The sequence below is a fragment of the Mobula birostris genome, chromosome 7 (genome assembly GCF_030028105.1).
Source record: "Mobula birostris isolate sMobBir1 chromosome 7, sMobBir1.hap1, whole genome shotgun sequence".
NCBI classification, from domain to species: Eukaryota; Metazoa; Chordata; class Chondrichthyes; order Myliobatiformes; family Myliobatidae; genus Mobula; species Mobula birostris.
Window position 1 is genome coordinate 133,345,646 of NC_092376.1, and position 24,914 is coordinate 133,370,559.

The 24,914-nt window shown below is 40.1% G+C and overlaps 1 protein-coding gene across 5 annotated transcripts in view; it reads right to left on the minus strand.

The window, feature by feature from the left end:
• The window catches only part of rnf44 (ring finger protein 44), a 157,734-nt gene that overhangs the window by 36,814 nt on the left and 96,006 nt on the right, over positions 1-24,914 (minus strand). For all 5 annotated transcript variants that reach the window (XM_072263776.1, XM_072263777.1, XM_072263781.1 and 2 more), the window contains one exon: positions 1,523-1,716. In XM_072263776.1, coding sequence (XP_072119877.1) covers positions 1,523-1,716 — 194 coding nt within the window. The remainder of the gene's footprint in view (positions 1-1,522; positions 1,717-24,914) is intronic.

A 24,914-nucleotide genomic window follows, 5' to 3' on the forward strand; every position in this document is an offset into this window, starting at 1 on the left:
TATTTATTCTTACTAATATCTTATTTTCTTTTTGTATTTGCAGTTTGTTGTCTTTTGTACATTGGCTGTTTATCTGTCTCTGTCATGTGCAATTTTCATTGATTTGATTGTGATTCTTTCTATTTACTATGAATGTCCGCAAGAAAATGAATCCCAGGGTAGCATATGGTGATATTCGCGTACATTGACAATGAACTTACTTTAAATTTTTGAACTCTGAACAGGAGGTGTATATGCTGAGATCTGGAGCAAAATACAATTGCTGGAGGAACTCAGGTCGTCTGGCACAGCGCACGGAAGCAAAGGAATGATCAACATTTAGGGTCCTGAGTTAAGGGGAGGGGGAGGGGGAGGGTGTGTGTGTGCGCGCACGCGCCTGCGCCTTAGTCTCTGCACTATTACTGACATTTCCTTTGACCTCCTCACCCTTCTTTGCAATTACAACTTAAAACAGGTTTGCTTTCTAACATTTTACTTCCAAAGAGAGGACATTGATCTGAAATATTAACCTTTTCCTTCTTGGTGGATGCTGTTACATCTTCTTGAGTATTTCTAGAATTTCCTTTTGTTTTTCAGATCTCTATTGTCAGCTCGTTTATTGCTATTGAGAAAACTTAAATGCAATATAATGGACCTATAGGCTTATGGAAGTAGAACAGAGATTGAAGATCTTCACCTTGGGGTGAACTTACAAACTTGATGCATCTAATGCTGGAAAGATGTAGTATCACTGAAGGTGCTCAGAAAAGAACTCGTCAGCTAATTCTAATTCAGCTAAGTCCAAAGGGCAAAGGTAAGAATAAAGATGGCTGCCCTCAGAGCCAGAGGTTGAAAAGATTTTTCTTCCCGATTTTCATGGGCATGGAAAACTCGTGATCAGGAAAATTAAGATAATAAGAAGATTTAAAGGCTAAGGAACATTGATTAAATAAGAGCACGAATACATAAAAGACTTGACATTTTGGGAAGATTAATAATGGGACAGTGGAACAGACAAACCAAGGCAGATTTAAATAGGGAGCTAAAAGCAATAAAGGGAAGACAAGCTGTTCCACAATCAAAAGCAAGTTAGAGACAATTGGATCAAATACTTGGACCAATGCCGTCCTTTCACTTGAAGAATTATGTAAAGGCACAAAACCTTGCAAACAAATAACGAGCTAATTTTAGATTTTACTCCACAATGCTTTAATTCCATGTAATAAAGGGCATAGAGGTCAAAATATTGTTTGATCTCCAACTGAATAGTGTACCCCATTTAAGATTGTATACAGCAAACACAGATTGCTCCTAAGGTATAAGCTACTATTTATCAGACTAATATAGCAAATCAGAAAGAAGAAAGCATATCCTTTAAGGTGTATGCCTATGTAAGCCAATAAAGAAACTCAGTGCAATTGTGTTTGGACATTGAAGTTGATAATAATGTTATTTTTCTTAATCACTTCCCTTTACTGACCAGGCCCACAGCAACCATTTATACCTCAAGATACTGGAGGTCCATTACTAATGTAGCACTTACCTTCTCCTGTGATGTGCTGGTGTGTTGCACCTTTCCCCTGAGAATCGTCGCTGGTTGAAAGGGGCTGAGGGAGGCCGCCTATTCACTGTTATTTCCCATGGTCGCATTGGTGGCGTCGGGAGAGGAGATGCACTCTGGATCTCGAGGACAGAATGAGATAGACGCCGACGCTTTGGACTGGGACTTTCGTTGCTCTGCAATATACAACACAGGAAGCACCAATGTAATCAAAGAACCACAAAAACTTTTAAGATACACATGGACAAGAAGGGCAATAGATGTTCAAAGATTTTCATCGATGAGATTTCATCAGTTGACCATTAAAGAATTGTTTTAAAAAGTTAGACATCAGCATATATTCTATTTCAATTCAAGGAAATGTGGCTTGAGTAATTACTCTGAATTTTGTCTTTGAATGACTTGCTAATGGTATCAAAGCCACGGTTTTCAAATTTGAGTGAATGAAGTGGTAGAATTTGAGTGGTAGATGAAGCTGCAAAAACATTTCACTTGGATTAAAACGACACACATAAAAATAGCTGGTGAATGCAACAGGCCAGGCAGCATCTATAGGAAGAGGAACAGTCGACGTTTCGGGCCCAGACCCTTCGTCAGGACTCAGCCCGAAATGTCAGCTGTACCTCTTCCCAGAGATGCTGCCTGGCCTGCTGTGTTCCACCAGCTATTTTTACGTGTGTTGCTTGAAATTCCAGCATCTGCAGATTTCCTCGTGTTTGGTCACTTGGATTAAATCTTTCCAAAAAAGGAAGACAGGTAGAAAATTTGGCCATAAAGTCATAGACCATAGCAAATAAATAAAATAGGCATGCAATTAACATTTTATTCTACACATTAATAGCTATTTCAATCAAGATAAAATATAACATATATCCACTTTCCCCTCATATTGAAGAGCATTTACGTCACTGAAGCACATTCAACATCCTCTGTACCGGGGCCATCGTCAATCAGAAATATAACGCAAATACTTACCACTCATCGACAAAGGGGGGAGCATTCGCCTAGGTGCTGAGGATGTGGGTGAGGTCCTTAATGAGTAGTTTACATCAGTATTTACCAAAGAGAAGGATGTGGAGGATAGGGAGATCAGTGCTGAGCAGATCAGTATGCTAGGGCATTTCAAGGTACAGGTAAAGTGTTTGGTCTCTTATAGAGCAGTAAGGTGGATAGGTCCAAAGGTTATTGAGAGAGGCAAGAGAAGAGACTGCTGGGGCCTTGGCCAATATTTTCCTGCCCTCTCTAGCCACAGGAGAGTTACTGGAGCACTGGCAAGTAGCTAGTATGTTCCATTATTCAAGAAAAGGAACCAGGGATAATTCTGAAAACTACAGACCAGTTAGTCTCATGTCAGTGGTAGAAAAATTACTGGGGAGAATTCTTCAGGATAGGATTTATGAGCATTTGGAAAAGCCATAGCCTAATCAGGGAGAATCAGCACAGCTTTGAGTGGGGCAAGTCTTGTCTTGCTAACTTGATTTGAGTTCTTTTGATGAGGTGATGAGGGTAATTGATAAAGGTAGTGCTGTGGATGTTGTTTAGATAGATTTTGTGTAAGGTGTTTTGACAAGGTCCCTCATGGGAAGCTCATCTAGAAAATTAAGATACGTGGAATCCATGGTGAATTGGCTTGCCCATAGAAGACAGAGGGTAGAGGTCGAAGGGACTTATTTCAGCTAGCGGTCTCTCATTAGAGGTGTTCCACATGCCACATGGACCTGTACTGGGATCTCTGCTGTTTGTCATGTATATAAGTGGCCTGAATGAAAATGTAGATGGATGGGCTAGTAAGTTTGCAGATAATACAAAGATTGGTGGTGTTGTAGAAGACTGGCAAAAAAATTCAAAAGGATAGAGATCAGTTGCAAATATGGGTGGAGAAATGGCAGATGGAGTTTAACCAGGCCAAATGCCAAGTGTTGCATCTTGGGAGGTCAAATGTAAAGATAGAGTACACTGTTAAGGACAAGGTCCATAACATTGTTGATGAGCTAAACGTCCAAGTTCACAGCTCCCTGAAAGTGGCTGCACAGTTTGATAGAGTGGTTGAGAAGGCATGTGGCATGTTTGCCTTTGTTAGTCGAGGCATTAAGTTCAAAAGTCAGGGAGTTATGTTGCAGCTTTATAAAACTCTAGATTATGAGAGGTATTGATAGAGCAGACAGACAATATCTTTCTCCGGGGGTTATAATGTCTAATACCAGAGGGTACGCATTTAAAGTGAGAGGGGGTAATATCAAAGGAGATGTGAGTGGCAAGGTTTTTTTATACAGAGAGTGGTGGTGCCTGGGTGATGGCAGAGGCAGAAAGATTAGAGACTTTTAAGAGATGTTTAGATAGGCACATGTGTACGAGGGAAATAGAAGAATATGGACATTGTGTAGACAGAAAAGATTAGTTTAGCTATCCTAGTTATCCATTTGATTACTGATTTACTCAATTATTTCAGTGAAAGTATGCTTTCACTTAAGCAGCTGAGGTTTATATATAGTGCAAGAGTTGGTATGGAAAGAGGAAGTGGGATGGTTCTAGATATAGCTGCAGCACAGGCATGCAGTGGATGTTTGGATAAGAAGGTCAAGTGCAAGAACTCCAATGACTCTAAGCTGATTGGAAGCGTGAGAGGTAAGGTGGACACGGAAGCTGCAAGGAGATATGGTGAATGGGTGAGCACATAGCAAAGGGAGTATAGTAGGAAATAATGGGAGGTCATTTACTTTGGCTAAGAGTACTCACTCACAGCTGCCATGCACTGTATTAGGTACACCTGTACTCCTGCTCGTTAGTGAAAGTATTTAATCTGCTAATCATGTGGCAGCAAGTCAAGACATAAAAGTAGGCAGATATTGTCACGAGGTTCAGATATCATTCAGACCAAACATCAGTATGGGGAAGAAATGTGATCTAAGTGACTTTGACCGCATACTGATTACTGGTGCCAGATGGAGTGGTTTGAGTATCTCAGAAACTGCTGATGTCTTCGGACTTTCACATACAAAGGTCTCCAGAGTTTACAGAGAAGGGTGCGAAAATCAAAAACATCCAATGAGCAGTGATTCTGTGGGCAAAAGCATCTCTTAATGAAGAGAGGTCAACTGGTTCAAGCTGACAGGAAAGCAACAGTACCTCAAATAACCACACATTACAACAGTGGTGTGCAGAAGAGCATCACTGAATGTACAGCACGCCAAACTTTATCATGGCTGGGCTACAGCAACAGAAGACCACAAACATACACTCAGTAGCCACATTAGATACAGGAGATACCAAATAAAGTGGCTGCTGAGTGTATGCCAATTCGGAATATAGTCTTAGGTAACAGATACAGCACAACCTCATTTCTTTGAACTTACTTCACTCAGAAAATTTCAGTAAGCTCATAGAGCTGCTGCCTCACACTTCTAGTAACCTGCTTTCAATCCTGACTTCCAGTGAAGTCTGTGCGAAGTTCTGCAAGGCAACTGTATGGGTTTGCAGTGGGTGCTCAGAATTTCTCACACCTCACAATCATGGGTATGGTTAGGTAAATTGGTTACTGTAAATTGCTACTGCCTTGTAAGTGGTAGCATCTTGAAGGAGTCGATGGGAATATGGAAAAAAGAAAGGATTAGTGCAAATAGGAGCTTGGTGATGGGCATGGACTCAATAGGACAAAGATCCAATTGTGCACTCAATGACTAACAGAGACCAGAATATACATTTGTATGTCAATTAAATGCCATTTTAATTGTCAAGATGCTCAATTCATTATCAGTTTTCAGTTAGTCACTGACTCAGTTTTCTTCTCAATTTATTTTTTCAATACACAGGACGGAAAACAAAAAGTTCTTTCCAATTCCTAACATTAATTCCCACCATCTCTAGAAGTAATGTACATGTGTTCACCAATTATTTTACTGAAATCACAGCTAATTCTTATTCTCACCACTTCTGGCACCTGCTGATGGAGTTATTATTCCATTTTGAATTTATATCTTTTCTCCATGTAACAACTTGCATGTTTTGAAATATGCTTCCATATTGAATCACAATTTTAATTTTACTACTTTAAATTTAGACTGTTTTCAGAAAAGCATACTTTCAAACTTTTATGAGACTATAGTCCTTATTGGGATTTCATGTACCTACTTTCCTATCTTCCTATTAACTTCGCAAAAACATTTGTCATCAAATATCTCCCTGACAACTTAATCTTGCTGTTTAAAGTTTAGCTAGCTTATCCGCTCCCTAAAGTCTCTGCTCATGTTGATATCATCAATACTGATCAATTCATTACTCCATTAGAAGCTAAGAGTTACACTTGCCTTCAAGGCTTGATTCTGTTATCATCTCTGACATCATGTTCCTGGTTTTCAATTCCTTTGTATCATATTGTAGAAATCATTGCTGAGGCAAATGCAGATTTTGCATGAAGTACACTTATCTACTAATTACAACAGAAAGATCAGAGCTTTTTTTTAATGCATTTCTGATGATCAAAGTGAGGGGTACAAAGTGTTGTCTTTAGGATCTGGTGGATGGGCATTTCAAAGTACTGCCTGCCTTCTGTCTGCCCCACCGCTGTGGATCAGTGGAAGTGCTGGGTCACGTGGAAGTGTCAGCAGCACGGTGCACACCATGTTATAACAGGTTGTCAGTTCATCTGCTTCTTAGCCACAGCCTTAGACTATATAAATCCTTTGCCAGAAAGACAGCTGGTATGAGTTGCCACGGCAGCAGCAGACAACAAAGAAAGGCTTGACCACTGATGCCACGATCGAGTCAGCGGTTCTTCCAGCCATACCAGGTGGCTTCCACCAGTTTAGCTGAAGTAACCAAGGAAACACCTCAGAGGGTTCTGTTAAAATGTAAAGGGGCAAAATGCAACTTAGCGTGCTTGTGGGAGCCCCCCCACCCCCACACACAGACACTGCTTCATTAACTTCGCTTCTTATAATCCTTACAAAACTAAACTAACTGGCCTAGCTTACTTCCACTTGGAATTATGTTCCAGAGGGAACCAAATCTTTACCGCAAAGTGGATTGGAAATTGGCAGGTACCACCAAGCAGTCAAAGTTCCTCTTTTCCAGTTCAGATCTTGCACCAATACAATATCGGTGGATGTAAATACTGTTTGTATCACAGGAATCAAAAACTGATCTGTTGTCTCACTCCACCAGCAGCCATGTGCGGGACATGAACACACCATCAGTGCCCGTCTTTCAGATTTGCAATGTTAATGTTCTCCATGGCCTCTTAAATTGGGGTATTACTTTATGATCGTCATTTACACTGAGGCACATTGAAAAACTTGTCTTGCATATCATCTGTATCTATCATTTCATTACAACAGTGTATTGAGGCAGCACAAGTTAACAACAGCAGAATGCAAAATAAACCCGTACGGTTATAATGCAAATGCAATGCAGATAGACTAGAAGGTGCAAGGTCAAAACCAGGTAAAGTGTCCATCCGATCCTACTAGGGGATGGTTCAATTGTCTTACAACTGGGAGAAACAAGCTGTCTTTGAGACTGGTCATATCTTCTGCCCAATAGGGTTGGGGAGGGGGTCATCGATTATGTTGGCTGCTTTACCAAGCAGTGAGAAGTGTACACAGAGTCCATGGAGGGGAGGCTGCCTTCTGTGTCGTACTGAGCTGTGCCCACATTCTCTCTGGTTTCTAGCATCATGAGCAGAGCAGTTGCCACACCGCCTGATGCTTCCGGGTAGGATGGTTTCTATGGCGCATTGATTATGAAACGGTGAGGATCTAAGGCACAGGTTCCCAACCTTTTTTTTCATGCCGTGGACCAATACCATTAAGCAAGAGGTCAGTGGACCCCGGGTTGGGAACTCCTGATCTAAGGGGACAAGACACATTTCTTCAGCCTCCTGAGGAAGTAGAGTCACTAGTGCACTTTCTTGGCCTTGGTGTGAACATGCAGGTTGCTCTCTACTCAATAAAATATTAAACTTAATAAGTTGTTTATATTCCCAAAAAGAGCAAATGCTGGAAATTGGAGTTACCCACAGGAAATACTGGAAAATGCTACATCGATTAGACAGCATCAGAACTACAGTTCATGGCAACTATTTCACTGACATTAAATGTTTCTCTTCACACAGACGCTGCCTAACTTGCTGGATATCCAGACATCTTCTCCTCTTTAATTAATTTTAACCCACCTCAATGTTGAATCACCTCACATCCGCGGATTCAACTAACCGTGGATCGGGATCGGAAAAAAACCCGGAAGTTCGCTCTCTTTCTTATTATTCCCTAAACAATACAGTGTAACAACTACTTACATAGCATTTCCATTGTACAGGTATCCCCCACTATCCGAAAGTAAAGGGAAGAAGCAATTACCGTTAATTTATACGGGAAAATTTTGTGAGCGTTCCCAGACCCAAAAAGTAACCTACCAAATCATACCAAATAACACATAAAACCTAAAATAACACTAACATATAGTAAAAGCAGGAATGATATGATAAATAAACAGCCTATATAATGTAGAAATAATGTATGTACAGTGTAGTTTCACTTATCAGAATCAGGAAGACAGTGAGCACCCTGGAAGGTTCACGCATTTTTCTAACATATAGTTCTTTGTAAGCATTCAAAACATCCTGCAAACCTGCCCTAAACCTACGCGCCCTTTCAAAATTAAAGTCATACTTTTCTGCAATCATTGCAGCGCTGTCAATCGTAGTGAAAATCTCACACAGTTCAAAGCTATGGCGGCTTGATGCTGAGATGCTGAGCATTTGTTTTGCTGACAGCAAAACAAACGCTGAACGCTATTTTCGCTTTTCACCACTCTCACTGATCAGGGTTTGTGGAAGAGCTACAGTGGTTGCGTCTGTACTGAACATGTACAGACTTATTTTTCTTGTCATTATTCCCTAAACAATATAGTATAACAACTATTTACATAGCATTTACATTGTATTAGGTATTATAAGTAATCTAGAGATGATTTAAAGTTTACGGGAGGATGTGCATATGTTATATGCAAATACTACACCATTTTATATACAGGACTTGAGCATCCGCAGGGGGTCCCGGAACCAAACCCCCGCGGATACGGAGGGCCGACTGTACATTGTACAGTGATTAGCTACAAATGCAGAACAAAACTGACTGGTCAAACAGCTTATAACAGTGCAGGAATCGGGTATCTCTGAGGTTAATAAAAGCACTATCTCGTCTAAACAAGGGTGAGCACAGTTGTTGTTATTATAACCCGTCAAAATCTTAAGTAATACGAACTCAGGAACAAAGATTCCTGGCACCTGCATTATCATTTAGTGAGGTTTCTTAGCATTTCATTTCACCTCAGCAGTCACCTCCCCAATGGCCATACAGAATAAACACAGTTAACAACATGGAAATTGAAAATATCTGCATAACTCTGCAATTTCAGGTGAAAATTTTAGCATCTCACTTTGAGCTCAAGTTCAACCTAATATGTTAACAGAATAAGGCATCAAAAAAAAAAATCCAAGGGCCAGTTCACTCACATAACAAGAGAGCAATTCAATAAAATGTTCCACCACAGAAAATATATGGCTTTTCAACAAGATAACTTAAAGCTTATTTCTACAGGGCGCCACGGTAGTGTAATGGTTAGCGCATGCTATTACAGATCGGAGTGGAGTTCAGAGTTCAATTCTGACGTCATCTGTCTGTAAGTCCTCCCCTTGGAATGTGTGGGGTTTCTCCAGGTGCTTCAGTTTCCTCCCACAATCCAAAGACGTACCGGTTAGGAGGTTAACTGGTCATTGTAAATTGTACCGTATTTTGGTTAAGGTTAAATCAGCATTTGCTAGGCAGAATGGCTTGAAGGGCCAGAAGGGCTTATTCTGTGCCACATCTCAATAAATAAATAAAGTTGTTCGCAAGCACAGCGTGCATAAATAGCTTCTATCAAAACTTAGCGATAGGGGCATCAGAGTAATATTTCACATCCTTTAAAATCACTTCTGAATGGCGAGGGGCCTTCATTACAAGTTTACAGAGCAAGTTTTGGTTTTGAAGCTACTTCATTTTATTACTTTCCATTGTAAAGTTAGAAGTGCCGTCTACCTCGCATCATTAACACGCACCACAGTTTAGAATGGAAGGTCCTGTTTCACAATAACATCTTAAATCTTATCTTGGCTATAGAGTGACACTGCAGAACAAAAACACATACCAGCCTGGAATAGCATCCTCAATTATTCACAACGTTCCTTTCATGACCAGGCACCTTGGGAAATGTGTCACACTCTTGCTGTAATGGTATTATTTATCACTGCAGGGAAAACTTTTCACAAGAGATACTGGTCAATGAGATTTTAGCACCAACATAGGAACCTTGAAGATAATCAACAGAAACAATCTCAGCAAATGTCAGTAATCTACTTAGTGACCCTTCTAAATATTCTTTCACTTGCTCTTCAATCTCGGCTAGGTTGACGTTTGGCAGAAAGTCCATGACAAGTCTACTAACACCTGGAGTATGACAGTCGTCAGCATCTTACTAGTTAAAAATAAACCTGTTAGTCTTTGCAACACACACAAAAAATGCTGGTGAACGCAGCAGGCTAGGCAGCATCTATAGGAAGAGGTACAGTCGACGTTTCGGGCCAAGACCCTTCAGCAAGACTAACTGAAAGAAGAGATAGTAAGTCCTGACGAAGGGTCTCGGCCCGAAACGTCGACTGTACCTCTTTCTATAAATGCTGCCCGGCCTGCTGCGTTCACCAGCATTTTTTGTGTGTGTTGCTTGAAATTCCAGCATCTGCAGATTTCCTCGTGTTTGCCTTTGTATTGTTAGTCTTTACTCATGTCACATCATACGTTGTCCAAGGATATGAATTTACATGCTGTCTGGATAAATACATGTTTTTAAAAAAAGCTATGTACAGTATTTATAGTTTTCAGTTCTCCTCAAACAGCCAAGAGCAGTGACTGAAACATCGGTGTACTGTGTAACAGATTTTCACTTCACGTTCACCCACAGATCTGTGCCAATCTTTTCTTTATCTAAAGAAGATAAAGCAATAATCACCACTAACTTGTCAGTCTTTGATGCTACGTTGAATGACAGTTCTGATACAAAACATTCATTAAGTAATTTCAAATAGACAATTTCATTCCATTGTTGCTGTAGGGTTAGGGCTTTCCTGAGATTGTGGTTACGACTCAGGCGTTGTGTTTGTGCAGAGAAACAGGTGTGCCCTTTTCCACACCACAGAGAAATCCAACGTTTATATAAATACAACAAATATTTCATTTTGGATATTCCTCTCACTCTAAGCTTTCAGAACAAAAGGTGAAGCATTTGGTACTGAAAAAGGCACAGAAACAATAGCCCTCCTAATTGTTAAAACCAACCATTATCATATGAAAAGCTACCAATAAGAAAATGTGTGAAGATCAACAGGTGAAGATTCACCAAACGCTTAGATACTTGATGAGAATGCATTTACAAGCAAAGTGGGATATGTGCCTTTATGAACAGAATCAGAAATTACAAACCCTTTATAAAACACTGGTTAAGCCCCACCTAGCATATCAAGACAAAATGTGGGCATCAATGTCTTGCTCACGTATTTTTTTTAAAAAAACAGCTCTAGGAGTATAGAACTTCCAACATGCAAAGAGATAATAGAAGCCACAGTTGATCTCAGAAGGAGTTATGGAAGAAATCATGACTTTTGACAAAGTAAGATAAAGCTAAAGCACTTTAGGTGAGAGAATTGCAGATCGAGAATGCAGATTTACAACATTTAACCAATGATAACAAAGGGGAAAAATATTCAGCAAACTTTCATTACTTGGAATGTACTGACTGAACTATTGGTAGAAGTGGGTGAAAAAAGTGGCTTTTGAAAACAATAGAATACGTGAAGGGGAGAAAAGTTACATGGCAATGGGCTAAAGGGGAGGCATTAGGCAGCATTAAAAAGAACTGCTTATGTTTGAGAGAGAAAAGATTGCATCATATAACTGTAAATAAGCTGTGAGAGTTCTGCTCTGCAGAGGACATTTTCTAGCTCTGCTTTGCTGGATGCTTATTATAAGCCTAGAAATCACGTTTAAAGTGAGAAGGGAGAAATTTAAAGGAGACAAGGAGAGGTAACTTATTCCACAAAGAGGGTGGGGACCATCTGAAATGAGATACCAGAGGAGGTGGTGTCAGTCAATCGTAATGTTTAAATGGCATTAAGACAGGTGCTTGGGTAGGAAAAACATGGAAGAACATGGGGCTAATGCAGACAAATGGGATAATGTAGATGGGTATCCCAGTTGACACGGACAAGGAGCGCTGAAAGGGGCCATTTCTCAGCTGTGAGCACGATATAAGATTTAAAAGGGAAGATTATGAACAGTCTGATGCAGTTTGAGATGCATTAGTTATCCATAGTGTTCGTGCATGTGTGTAGAAACAAGAGACAAAGATTAATACAATAAGTGACAAATCAATTTGTGCAAAATGATTACTGTCTAGAGAAGCAATGTCCAAAGCATGTTCTCTCATTCATGAATGCAATGTCCAATTAAAGATGCATGGAGTTATTATTGCAATCTCAGTTTTAAAAAAGGAGAAATAAGAGAAACATACAAGAACCAAGGTTGATGGAAAAAAGAATGGTTGATAAATAGGGTGTGGGAAGGAGAAATCAAGACAGTAGAGAAAAATAGGAATTTAAAAGAAAAACAGACTCACGATCAATGCATTTGCTTCGAGCTTTGTCAACAGTTAAGGAAGATGGTACTGAGCAAACTAATTTATGCAGGAATGCAAGAAAATTAAACTGGAAAGGCACTGAAGAAATTGCAAAAAAGTACTCATGGTGATTGTTCTGCTAACTGAAATAAAATACCTTGAATTTAGTATTTTCCTATTTTTTCAAGGCTCCAGTGATTACAATAACTACTTTAATAAGAATATGGGATTACAAGCTTTATCCCATCTTACATTTATCTTTTTATGTCAATTAACCAACAGTAACTGTGATCCTACATTCAGTCTACTGAAAAAATTACCCTCAACCTGCAAGGCTCATATTTAACACATCCGTGTAATTTTTCCTTTTAAACAATACATTTAACATCATAAACCTCACAAAATACCTGTTTGTACAGGTAAATCTGCCTCAGCTGTCAACAGAGGAATGAATGATAAGCCACGCTTGCATTCATATACGCAACATGACAAAAGGATGACCTTCCTTGTACACACTCTATAAACAGAGTATTTACTAAAGTACTGATGTGTGTGTTCATGTAAAAGAACACATCTAAATTTATATGGCACACGTTAAATTATAGTGGGGCCACAAACTCTAGCTCCCAAAATACATGCAGAGATTTCTCACCAATTTAAAATTGACTTATCTGTGTTCTCGTTTATAATGAGTGTGAATTGAACCAAATCATTATTAACTGAACTTCTGAAATTTGTGATGGTAAAAATTGTAAAAATATATGAAACACATTAGGAGGACAAAATCAAGCAGAAGTTGAGCAAACTCTAGGGTAACTGGTGAGGATGCCCACGGACTGAAAATCAGACTGTATATGCATTGTATGTACAGTGTGTGTGACTGGAGTCACATGCAGGGGCAGACTTGCTTTCCATAAATGGATCAACTGAATTTTTATGGCGACTTAAAAATTTCCACATTTTTCTGCTGATAAGATATTCTTGGTTGGATTTGAACCTTACAAGATCAGTGTTGCAAGCTAACAGCACTAGATGAACTGCCCCTGAATTTGGGGCTATTACACTAAGATTTGTCACATACATCTCTTTCATGAATTGCCACCAAAGGGTCATTTTATAGGTTAGATGCTTCCAATAAATAGCAAACAATGGGTTTTGTACCTCCCAATATTCTAAAATAGTCCCTGATGTCTCCTTAAGTCCACATATATATTCACCCAGTTACCTGCATTTATTATGTTCATAGTAACTTTATCATCGCTTCTGGATGATAACAATGCTGAAAATTCTTAGAACGATAGCAGGGAGGAAATGCAACGTCATGCATAAGCAGCATTAGGTTTAATTGATAATAACCTTCAGCTCCCACAGCCAAATTGCACCAAGGTTTCAGATGGACGTACAGGTAAAGCACAGGACTAATATGTTTTAGGATGTGAACAGAGGGAGGAAATGTAGCTACATTCTCAAGACACAAATGTTAAAATAGGCATAATTGTGAAAATGAATATTATGGTTGGTATATGTGGCCAGTATCAGTAACAAGACAATATACTTGCATGGAGAAACTTACTTTTACATGCAAAAGATGAAGCTTGATGATAATATTTTATATAACATTCATAATACTACAGCACAATAACAATTTTGGCATGAAGTTCGAACTCTTCAGAATAATTCCACAGGCTTTAAACATTCTCACAGGTTACATTATGAGAGCAATACAACTAGACTGTAAGTAACACATACAAAATACTGGAGGAACTCAAGAGGAACAGGAAGCATCAATGGAAAGGAATAAACAGTAGATGTTTCAGGCTGAGACCCTTCATCAAGACTGGAAAGGAAGGGGGAAGATGCCAGAATGAGAAGGTAGGAGGAGAGGAAGGAGTCCAAGCTGGAAGGTGATAGGTGAAGCCAGGTGGATTGGGGGGGGGGGGGGGGGGAATGAAGCAAGGATCTGGGAAATGACAGGTGGAAAAGGTAAAGAGCTAAAAAAGACGAATCTGATAGGAAGAAAGGGAAGGAGGGGCACCAGGGGAGGTGATAATACTAGATGGTAAACTGTTGTTTATACGAGTGCTCCCTGGGCTTTGCATGAGAACTGTCAGTACATTGCTCCACAAGTCAAAAATGCCCATTTTCTATTGTAACCCAAACTACATCACTCCACACACCCTTGTTATAATTCTTCCATTTTAGTGACTCATAACACGAACATTATCTATTATTAAACTAACGGAACACACTCAGTGGCAACTTTATCAAGTACACCTGTATACCTGCTTATTAATGCAAATATCTAATCAGCAACTCAATGTATAAAAACATACAGGCATGGTAAAGAGGTTCATTTGTTGTTTAGACCAAACATCAGAATGGGAAAGAAATGTGACCCAAGTGACTTTGACCATGGCAAGATTGTTGGTGCCAGACAGGGTGGTCTATTTCAGAAAGTGCTTTTCTCCTGGGATTTTAATGCACAAGAGTCTCTGAGGTTTACAGAGAATGGTATGAAAAACAAACAACATCCAGGGAGCAGCAATTCTGTAGATGAAAATGCCTTTTTAATGAGAGAGGTCAAAGGAGGATGGCTAGACTGGTTCAAGCTGAGTGAAAGGTGGCAGTAACTCAGATAACCACCATTACAACAGTGGTGTGCAGAAGAGCATCTCTGAATGCATAACACTTCGAACCTTGAAGTGGCTGGGCTATAGCAGCAGACAACCATGAGCATACACTCAGTGACCACTTTACTACGTATAGGAGGTGCCTAATAGAGGAGCCACTGAGTGTATATGCTATATCAAGTTAGTAATGAATTACATTAGAATTTTATTACTAATACCAGCTTAAAAGTGCCTTAAAGTGTCACGGAAAATCTGTGCATCATTTAATTTCCACAAGTCAAGCCATTTGTAAATTGGGGAGCCTCTGTATTTTCAACTTTACTAGCATGATCTTCAAAAAAATGAAGTTATTGGTAATACCCAGAGACCAGAATGTGATATTCCAGCTAACACTCAAAATCACTGTCTTATCACTACTTTAAGTCATTAGACTTTGAACTTTACACAAAAGGAAAGAAAGCAAAAAGTCTCCAAATGTTTTTTTTAAAAAGTAAAAAGTCCATATATTCTTATAAAGCAATGAAAGATTGCTGGTGGCAAGAAGATGAGCTTACAGTCAAATCTTATTGAATGGAAGAGTAGGCTTGAATGACTGTGTGATCTTCCAGTTGCTGTGTTTGTGCCATTTTAAAATTCCTTTTTGCACATGCTTAAACCTAGCCACATTCCTCTGTTTGTGCACCAATCAGATATCCCGTATGCAGAAAATTGATTAATTTGGACATGAAAAGTTTGAATCACGATGCAGCAGACTGTCCAATCATCTGTAATCGACACATTTACAGCAGCGTTTTCACAATTGCTCAGACACTCCAGAGTCATGCAAAATGATTTAGGTTAAACTTATGAATTGTTTTGCAGTCTCAGCAAACTGGCAGGTGCACTGGGATATATTATGAGGATGAATTCTGTATGCATTTGAAGATCTACTCAATTAAGTTCATTATGTCATTCAAACTCCCACGCGAATCTATTCTTGATCTTATCAATGCACATTACCCCTGAGCCCCCCAAACAAATTATGTACAAATCATACAGTAAGATTTGTTATACACAAATGTATTCACTGACGAAAGCATGGAAAGGTGGGAGAAAGAAATTTTACTTTCATTCTATGACGGAACCAACTCCATTCAAGTCTGTAAGAGGGTATTTGTGAGCTTGCATTTCCCTTGTGCCCTTCCACATGATTTGTGAGGACCCAGGGAATACATTACATCGTAGACTTGGAGAACAGAAATCAACAGATTTAGTGGAGAGCGAAGAATCTGTGCTTCTGTCAAGTTCCCTGTGAATACCTAGCTAGGCAAATTCAAAGCTGGTCCGTAATTACACGTGAAGCCACCTGGTTAAAATTTTGACTAAATGTGGCCAATTGGTCAAAACATTCTTCCAGATATTAACCTTTTTTTTTTGAAAACATAGTATTGGCGCATTTAACTAAATATGCCAATGCTATATTTTTAAAAAATTTAATGTTTCGAAGAATGCTTTTAAAATCTAGCCTCTGAGCAGGTATCTTCGCTCTAAGCAGTGAGAGCAGTAAATTATACACACAGAAATGATATATATGCAGTACTACGCTGTAGCAGCTCTTGATTCACCAGAACACAGGATTTTGGTGTAAATATGGAGAAAAAAATTCCAAAGCAAATTCTATTCTCCTACAGCCTGAATCCTGATAATTAAGCTGAACATATGAACGTGTTACAATGTTGTCAACAAATATACAGGTCATGGTCTGCAATGTTGCCATTATCACAGGCAGAAAGAGACACAAGTTCCTGCAAAGAGAATTTAGAGTTTAGGAGTACATTTATAACAGGACCTCTAGGGTAGTAAGCTCAGAATTACACCCTGTGCCAGAAGCTAGTGAGGCAAGAAAAAGAACATGTTACAGTTAAATAAATGATCGATGGAGACCGGTGCAGAAGTGAGAGAATTGGGTATATGGATCGTTGTGCTCTCTTCCACAGTAGGTACCTGTACAAAAGGGACAGATTGCACCTAAACTGGAGGGAAACCAATATCCTCATAGAGGTTTTTGCTAGTGCTACTCAGAAGGGTTTAAACTAGTCTGGCAGGGAGTGAACAGTATTGCAGATGGGAAAGTTAAGGCAAATATCAATTTGAGAGCAAGCAAATTCAGTAGATGGGACAGGGGGGTACAATACTGAATTGTAGAAAACCTGACAGGTAAGGCAGAGGAACCCAGGGTACAGATTTGTACATGGTACTGGGTTTTTTTTTTAGCCATAACGAAAACATAGATCAGGACTGGCACCTCAATGTTCCAGGGCACAGATGCAGCAGCATTATAGAGGTGGAGGTAAATGTTTTTTTTTTATTTGGACTGGGACCCCCATTGTACTAAGGGCTTGGATGGGGGTGGAGAGTTTTCTGAAACAATCTGTAGGTGACCGTACCAGGGAGGGTGCAACACTGGACCTTCTATTGGGAAATGAGGCCAGGCAAGTGACGGAAGTGGCATTGAGGAGCACTTTGGGACCAGTTACCATAATTCTATTAGTTTAAAAACAGTTACGGAGAAAGGCAGTAGTGGCCTAAATCGGGGCAATGCAAATATGATGAACTTGCAAGGGTTTATTAGGGAAGGCCACTTGCAATACATTTGGCAAGTGGGAGACTTTTAAAAGAAAGACTGGAAGAGGTCAGTGAGAGCATGACCCAGTTAGAGCAAAGGGCATTGCAGGTAGGAATAGGAAATCATGGTTGGTGGGAGATACTGAAACTCTGATTGGGGGGGGGCGGGGGCGGGAAGCATTCAACAACTATAGGGCGCTGGGATTAAATAAATCCCTTCAGGAATACGAACAAAATGTAGGAGTACACAAGGGAAACCCAGAAGGCAAAAAGGCATGAGGTAACTCTGTCAGATGAGGTGAAGGAGAATCCTAAGAGATTTGTGAAGTATATTATGAGCAAAATGAAGAGAAAAGGTCCTTTAAAGGATCAATGTGGATACACAGGAGGCTACAGCTGCTCGCAGGGGGCACTCAGTAAGTCATCTATGGAGGGGAACAAACAGAAGACATTTTGGTTGAGATGCCTCATTCGACTGAAAAACAGAGGGGGTCAAGGGTGGGGGTGCTGATAGGCAGATGGGGCGGGTGGGGGGGATGGCAATGAAAGCCAGGTAGCTCAGGAATCAAGGGATAAAGCACAGAGGGGGAGCATTTCCCCTCCTTCGCACTCACTATCTGCCCATCACCCTACACTGGTTTCCCTCCTCCACTAGTGCCATCAGCCCTTTCCACTTGGCTCCCTTTATCTCATGCTCCATCTTCCTCTCCGATAAGACTCCATAATTTTCAGCCTTTTGTCACTTCCACCATCACCTGCCAGCCTCTAGCACTATTCCTGTGGTCACTTCCTCCCCAGGATCTACTTACCACTTGCTCGTCCCTGCTCCATTCCTTCCCTCCACCTTTTTACATTGGCTATCTCCCCTCTATGAAACCCCTGGAGCGGTGTGTCAGCATCACTAACAGCTGTACCAGCATATTTCTGAAAACAGATGAAGTAATAAGTTTTCCCATTTAAAACTGAAGTTTCTCAATATCAATCCTTCCGTTTGACGCATCCCAAGCATCATGATGCCATTGCAAGGCTGTTCTGTTGTTGTGATGCCAAGGAAAATCATTGATGCAAAAACCTCAGATCATGTTTTGAGGTTGCAAAATGCATCAGCTAATCCTACAACAAATTTTGGACATACAAGGAAGTACATGGTGTTCACTCTTCCTTCTGTTTAGTTTTGCATCAATAGCAGAAGTCTTAGCTTGGCATTAAAGGATTTAAGCCTCACCCCAGAGAATGAAGCACATAATACAAGACTGGCACTTCATTGCCATATTGAGCGAACATTGGAGAGGTTGCCTTCAAAAAGGAATATTAAAGAAAGGTCAGCTATTTCTTCAGTCCATGCAAAAGATCCGCTTAGAGGCAAAAGGGGTCACAAACCATTGGCCAATGATCAGCGCCACTGTTAAGAAAAAACAATGATCATTTAATTCATTCTTTTTGTCTAATGTTTCTGCATGAAAATTGCAAATCCATATATTACAACAATATTTCACTGGGTATGAAATGAGCTTGGGTTTAATAAGCACATGAAAAGAGTCACATAGAATGTGAACTACTTGATCCTTTAAGTTTTGAACATCTACTTTCAGTGAACACAGATTAACATCAACCAATTCCTGATGGATACAAACCTACCTTCAGCAACCAGGTCAACGAGTCCAAAAGGAACATAGGTAACTTCTGTTGACAACAGAAAATGGCTCATTTTCACGCTGATGCTTAATGATTGTCAATGCATTAAGAAAGTTCTTATCTTCAGTTACCTTTGATGTAGCTACTATGGGACCCAAGAGTACTTCCACCCTTGGAAATATGATTCTTCGAAACTTTAAAACAAAATCAGGCAATAAAGAACTAGAATATTTCTGTCTTCTCCACATTTCTAATTGCTGGCTACCTGATTAATCGCAAAAGCACTCCCCCTATCTTCAGTGTAATTGACTATTTCCATTATTTCTCTCTTAGAAATTTTAAGAATTTCTTCCCCCATTATCATCTCAGATTCACCAGGATTTGAGCTGCTGAAATATTCCCTTTCTAAACATTTGTATACTCATTGGATAACACAACTGTCAGCAGCTTTAGAGATAAGTTATCAGGAACAAAAAGAATCTTGGGAACTTAGCAATCCCTGTGCTTTCCCACCTCCAAGGTAAGCATTCAAGTTTCCAGTGACTATTTTCATACACAGATGTCCAAACTCAGGCGTTGGTTCATTCTGTACAATACTCTGATCTTTAAACAATAGCTCAAAGTATGCTTCAAGCAAAAAAAAATCCTTTACAATAACATATTCCAATTCTGGAATTATTTCTTAAAACTGCTTCAGCTTTTCACAGGAGGGCCACAGCTTCACATTGATATTCGGCAATACAACACATAGATGTTTACTCATCAGTGAGCATAGACATATATTGGAATGTGAAAGTAAGGAGGACAGTAGCACAGCCAACTGCCTACAAAAGTAATGGATAAAGTCCAGTCCATCACAGGTAAAGCTGTCCCCACCACTGAGCACATCTACAAGGAGAGCTGGCGCAGGAAAGTAGCATCCATCAAGAACCCTGACCACCCAGGCTATGCTCTCTTCTCATTACTGCCATCTGGAAGGAGGTACAGGAACCTCAGGACCCACACCACCAGGTTCAGGAACAGTTATTAACCCTCAACCATCAGGCTCTTGAATCAAAGGGGATAACTTCACTTGCCCCATCACTAAACTGTTCCTACAACCTATGGGCTCACTTTCAAGGACTCTTCATCTCATGTCCTCTGTATTTATTGTTTATATATTATTATTATGTGTTTTTTTTTATTTGCACAGTTTGTTGTCTTTTGCATATCGGTTGTTTGTCTACTTGTGTGCAGTTTTCATTGATTCTAATGTGTTTCTTTGTTTTTACTGTGAATGTCTGCAAGAAAATGAGTTTTAGGGTGGTATACAGAAACAAGTACGTACTTTCATAATAAATTCATTTTGAACTTTGAATAGAGCTGCTCCCTCACAGTCCCACGTTTAATCCCTACCTTTGGTCTCCACTTTGTGGAGTTCGCACATTCTCCCTCTGACCATGAGAGTTTCCTCTGTGCACTTCTGTTTCCTACCACATCCTAAAGATACGACCACTGTAAATTTTCCTTATTGTACAAGAAAGAGGTAGAATGCAAAGGGGAGGGGTGGAGAAGAGCTCAAAGGAATTTGGGGAGAATGGCAACCAGATTTGTACAATAGGTGGTAGATGGCGGGCACAGAGTCACTGGTCTATTTCTGAGCTGCAGAAATCCATGACAAAGAACTGACTCATACTTCAATTCAGCTTTCCACTATGTGGTAAAGAAGACTCCTTCCAACTGTCCCAGTAAATTGTAACGTACATCTGTGGTTTCTAGAAATATTACCCAATGTCATCCAAGTTACATTCCTTTTTGCCCAAGATGCCTTTTGCCAAACACTGACAGACTAAGTAAACCAATTTCCCATTTCTCCACACAAGATTGAAGAGCTATATTATTTAATGAAATCTAAACAATTACCCGTTTGTGTTTACATGCACGCTTGTTTAAAAAGTGAAGCATTAAAAAATACCTTCCTTCTAAAATTAACTATCTGACCACAGCACCACAAGTCAGAATTCAGTAAACTATTTTCAAATTGTTCACTGCCTCAGCAGATTGGCTAAAATCCAACTTTAGCCTATACAAAATACAAACGTACAAGCTTTCATTAGGGTTCGAAGTTCGCAAATCCCATTTTGGAGTAGTAGCTAAATACAATTTCTCGTCCATTTGTCACATAACCTCAGCAACCTTCTCAGACTGAACCCAACTCAAAATTACAAGTAATTCCCACAAAAATGCCAGCTCTGGTCACTATTGTGAAAAGAAAATTCCATAAAAGTAGAGGACCATTTCCTAAAAGTTGTTTCTCTGAAAGCATGCCTGTGGCCTTGTACTTAAGGTATTAGATGAAATTATGATTGTTGCCTCAAAATTGGTCATCTGCTTGGAACATACAAGCAAAGCACACGAGATTTATTGTTGACAGTAAATGTTTTGTGAGGCAGTGCGTGCAGTTGCTGACAAAGATCAGCATAGATTAGAGCAGAATTCCTATCCATCTCATCCACCCTCCCTCTTGGCATTATTACTAAAGTCAAGCCGTGTGGCCCTTCTGTTTCTGTTAGATATTTAGAGCAGATATTTTTGGACCACTGCACAAGTACTTATAGGAAGACAGAAGCATACTTAAGATTTGGGAAGTAAGGACCAGGCAGGTTCCTGAGTTATACAGTAGCCAGGAAGCAGATTAAGAGACTTAAGAGAGCTAGAAGCAGACATGATCTATACGTACTCACTTGTCACAGGAGTAGTACCATAAGATTGGAGGTGGCAAATGCTTTTCCTTCATTCAAGAAAGGTAACAGAGGTAATCCTGGGAAACATAGTAGCAATCTATTGCAGAAGATCCTTAAGAGACAGGATTTAGGAACATTTGGAGAAGCATGGTCTGAATAGGGATAGTCAAGCAGGGCTTTGTGACGAGTAGGTAATTCCTCACAAGCTTTATTGACTTCTTCAAGGAAGTGTCAAAACAAATTGATGGAGGTGGAACAGTGAATGTGGTGTATTTTGATTTTATGAAGGCATTTGACAGGGTTCCCTACAGTTGGCTCATTCAGAAAGTTAGGAGGCATTGAATTGGCTTGCCCACATGAAGAGGATGTTATGGATGGAGCATAATTCTGCCTAGAGGTCCATAACTAGTCGTGTTCTACAGGGATTTGTTCTGAGACCCTTGCTCTTTGTGAGGAAGTGGGAGGGTGGGTTAGTAAATATGCAGATAACACGAAGGTTGGCGGTGATGTGGACAGTGTACAAGGTTGTCATAGGTTACAATGAGACATCCACAGGATACAAAGCTCAGCTGAGAAGAGGCAGGTGGCGTTTGATCTGGAGAAGTGTGAAGTGATTCACCTTGGATGGTCAAATCTGAAGGCAGAGTATAAGATTAATGGCCGTATTCTTAGTCGTATGGAGGAACAGATGGATACGGGGGTCCGCATCTACAGGTTCCTCCAAGCAGCTGCAGAAGTTAAATGAGTGGTTAAAAAGGCATATGGCGTGCTTGGCCCTCATTATTTGGGGGATTCAGTTCAAGAGCTGTGAGATAATATTGAAAATCTATAAAGCTCTGTTCACAGCACACTTGGGAGTATTGTGCTTTGTTCAAGTATGATGTGTATGATTAGAGAGGGTACAGAGGATATACTGTATATTAAAATGGTACCTGGATTATAGAACATCTCTTATGGGCAAAAGTTGAGTGAGCTAGGACATTCTTTTCTGGTGTGTCGGAGGATGAGAGACATACAAGATGATGAGGAGAGGGCAGCCAGTACACTCTTCCTATGGCAGATATGACTAATAGAAGAGGGCATAATTTTAATGTGACTGGAGGAAATGATAGGGAATGTGTCAGACATACGTTTATTTTACACAGACAGTGTTAAGTGCATGGAACGCACTGCTAGGGCTGGTGGTAAAGGCAGATACGTTAGGGACTTTTAAGAGACCCTTAGATGGGCACATGGGTGAAAAAAATGTTGGGGGCAATGTAGGAAGGAAGGGTTAGCTCGATAAAGGAGTCACTGTGGCTAAAGGACTTATACTGTTCATATACCACGTTCCTCTATAACCTACAGCAATCCAGGACTACTACTAGGAAGCGCAGACTGAAGGCAGCAATCCAGATACCCCAATACAACAGCTGCAGGAGTCATGTTCTCCAGGACAACATAGCACGCAGGTTTCAATGAATTAGCAGGTCAAGCAGTATCTATGGAAGGGTCTTGGCCAAAACATCAGCTGTTTTATTCTCCTCCAGAAACGCTGTCTGATCTGTTGAGTTCCTCCAGCTTTTGGCGCGTGCTGCTCTGAATTTCCAGTATCTGCAGAATTGCATGTGCTTAATCAAAACTTGTTTGTCCACTATTATCTATGAACTCTGAACTATGAACAGAGCATGATGGGCATGCTAATGTTGGTGCTAGAACATGTGGCCCCAGCATACCCTTAGGTTGTTCTGATTGTTAAAGCAAACAACACATTTTACTGTATGTTTATATGTAAATGTGATAAATAAATGAATCGTCTGAAACTGAACTCACTACCATCGCCTACTCATGGACCATCAAAAACTCCATTTTAAAATTCTTATTCTTATCTTCACTGAGCCCTCATCAGATTCTGGTCAAGTGCATCTTCGATCACTGGCACGGAGCCTTTGGTCTTTAGGTTCTGCAATTCCTCCTCAAAGCCTCCCATCCTTTCCCATCCTCTTTGGAATCTAACCCCTAGCAATCATTTGCCATGACTCCTCTTTCAGCTAGATGTCAAATGTTGTCTACTTTGGATTGTGTGAAGACAGTCATGCTAGAGCAACATAAATAAAAGCAGTTAATGCAATTGAATGGCAAATAAAGGCAAGAATGGGAGTCAAGGCTACATAAATGCAATTATTACCTACAGCAGTACAGGCAGGGTAGAAGCAAGAATGACAAAATGACCTTGGGAAAGAAATGGCAGCCTCAGATGGAACGAAGGATGAAAGCTCATCTTCAACACGGGTGGAAGTGTACACGTGGCAAGATAAATTAATGAGGAAAGCTTATGCCCCGTAAAAGATTGATGTAAAAAGATGGTTGTGTTGAATCAGGCAATGTCTCTGAACCAAGGCAGAAGGTATACAGATTAGATTTTAGCTGAAGTAGTGAAGCTTGGATGTTTATGATTGACACTTCAGGTAACATTTAGGTAAGTTGTGATTTAATTGAAAATCAAAGTATCACATTAAACTTTAAAACATTTTGCTGTTCAAATAATTTTAATTGTTTGTGTTCTATATAAATGGTAGTGGTTAGTTAAAGTGAATTCGAATGCGTCATTCTGATGCCAAACTACCTTTCTAAAGGTACCTAAAACTCTACTAGTTATCCCTTCAGGTTGCATGGGCGTCTGTTTCATCTCCTCACAGTTAAAGAATGTTATATCCATATGCAAATTAGATACAAAGGAGACACAAGAGACAAGAAGTGCTGGAATCTGGAGCGATAAGCAATCTGCAGGTGGAATTCAGTAGGTTGAGCAGTACCAGCTAGATTTGGAAAGGAATTGCTGATATTTCACACCAGGTCTAAGAATGGAAAGGGAAGATAACCAATAGAAAAGAAACAGTAGTGAGGCAGAGGCCAATGGATGATTGGGGGGCCAAGAAGGGGCAAAGGATGATGGACATATCGAGGCAAATGGAAGAGGGGGGTGAGACGAATGCAGATGGAAGATAGGTGGAGTTGAGAAAAGAAGGGCAGATAAAACCAAGTGGGGGGAGTGGAGAGTGAAGGCAGATAAATGGGTGAGAAGCAAGAACACAGGCT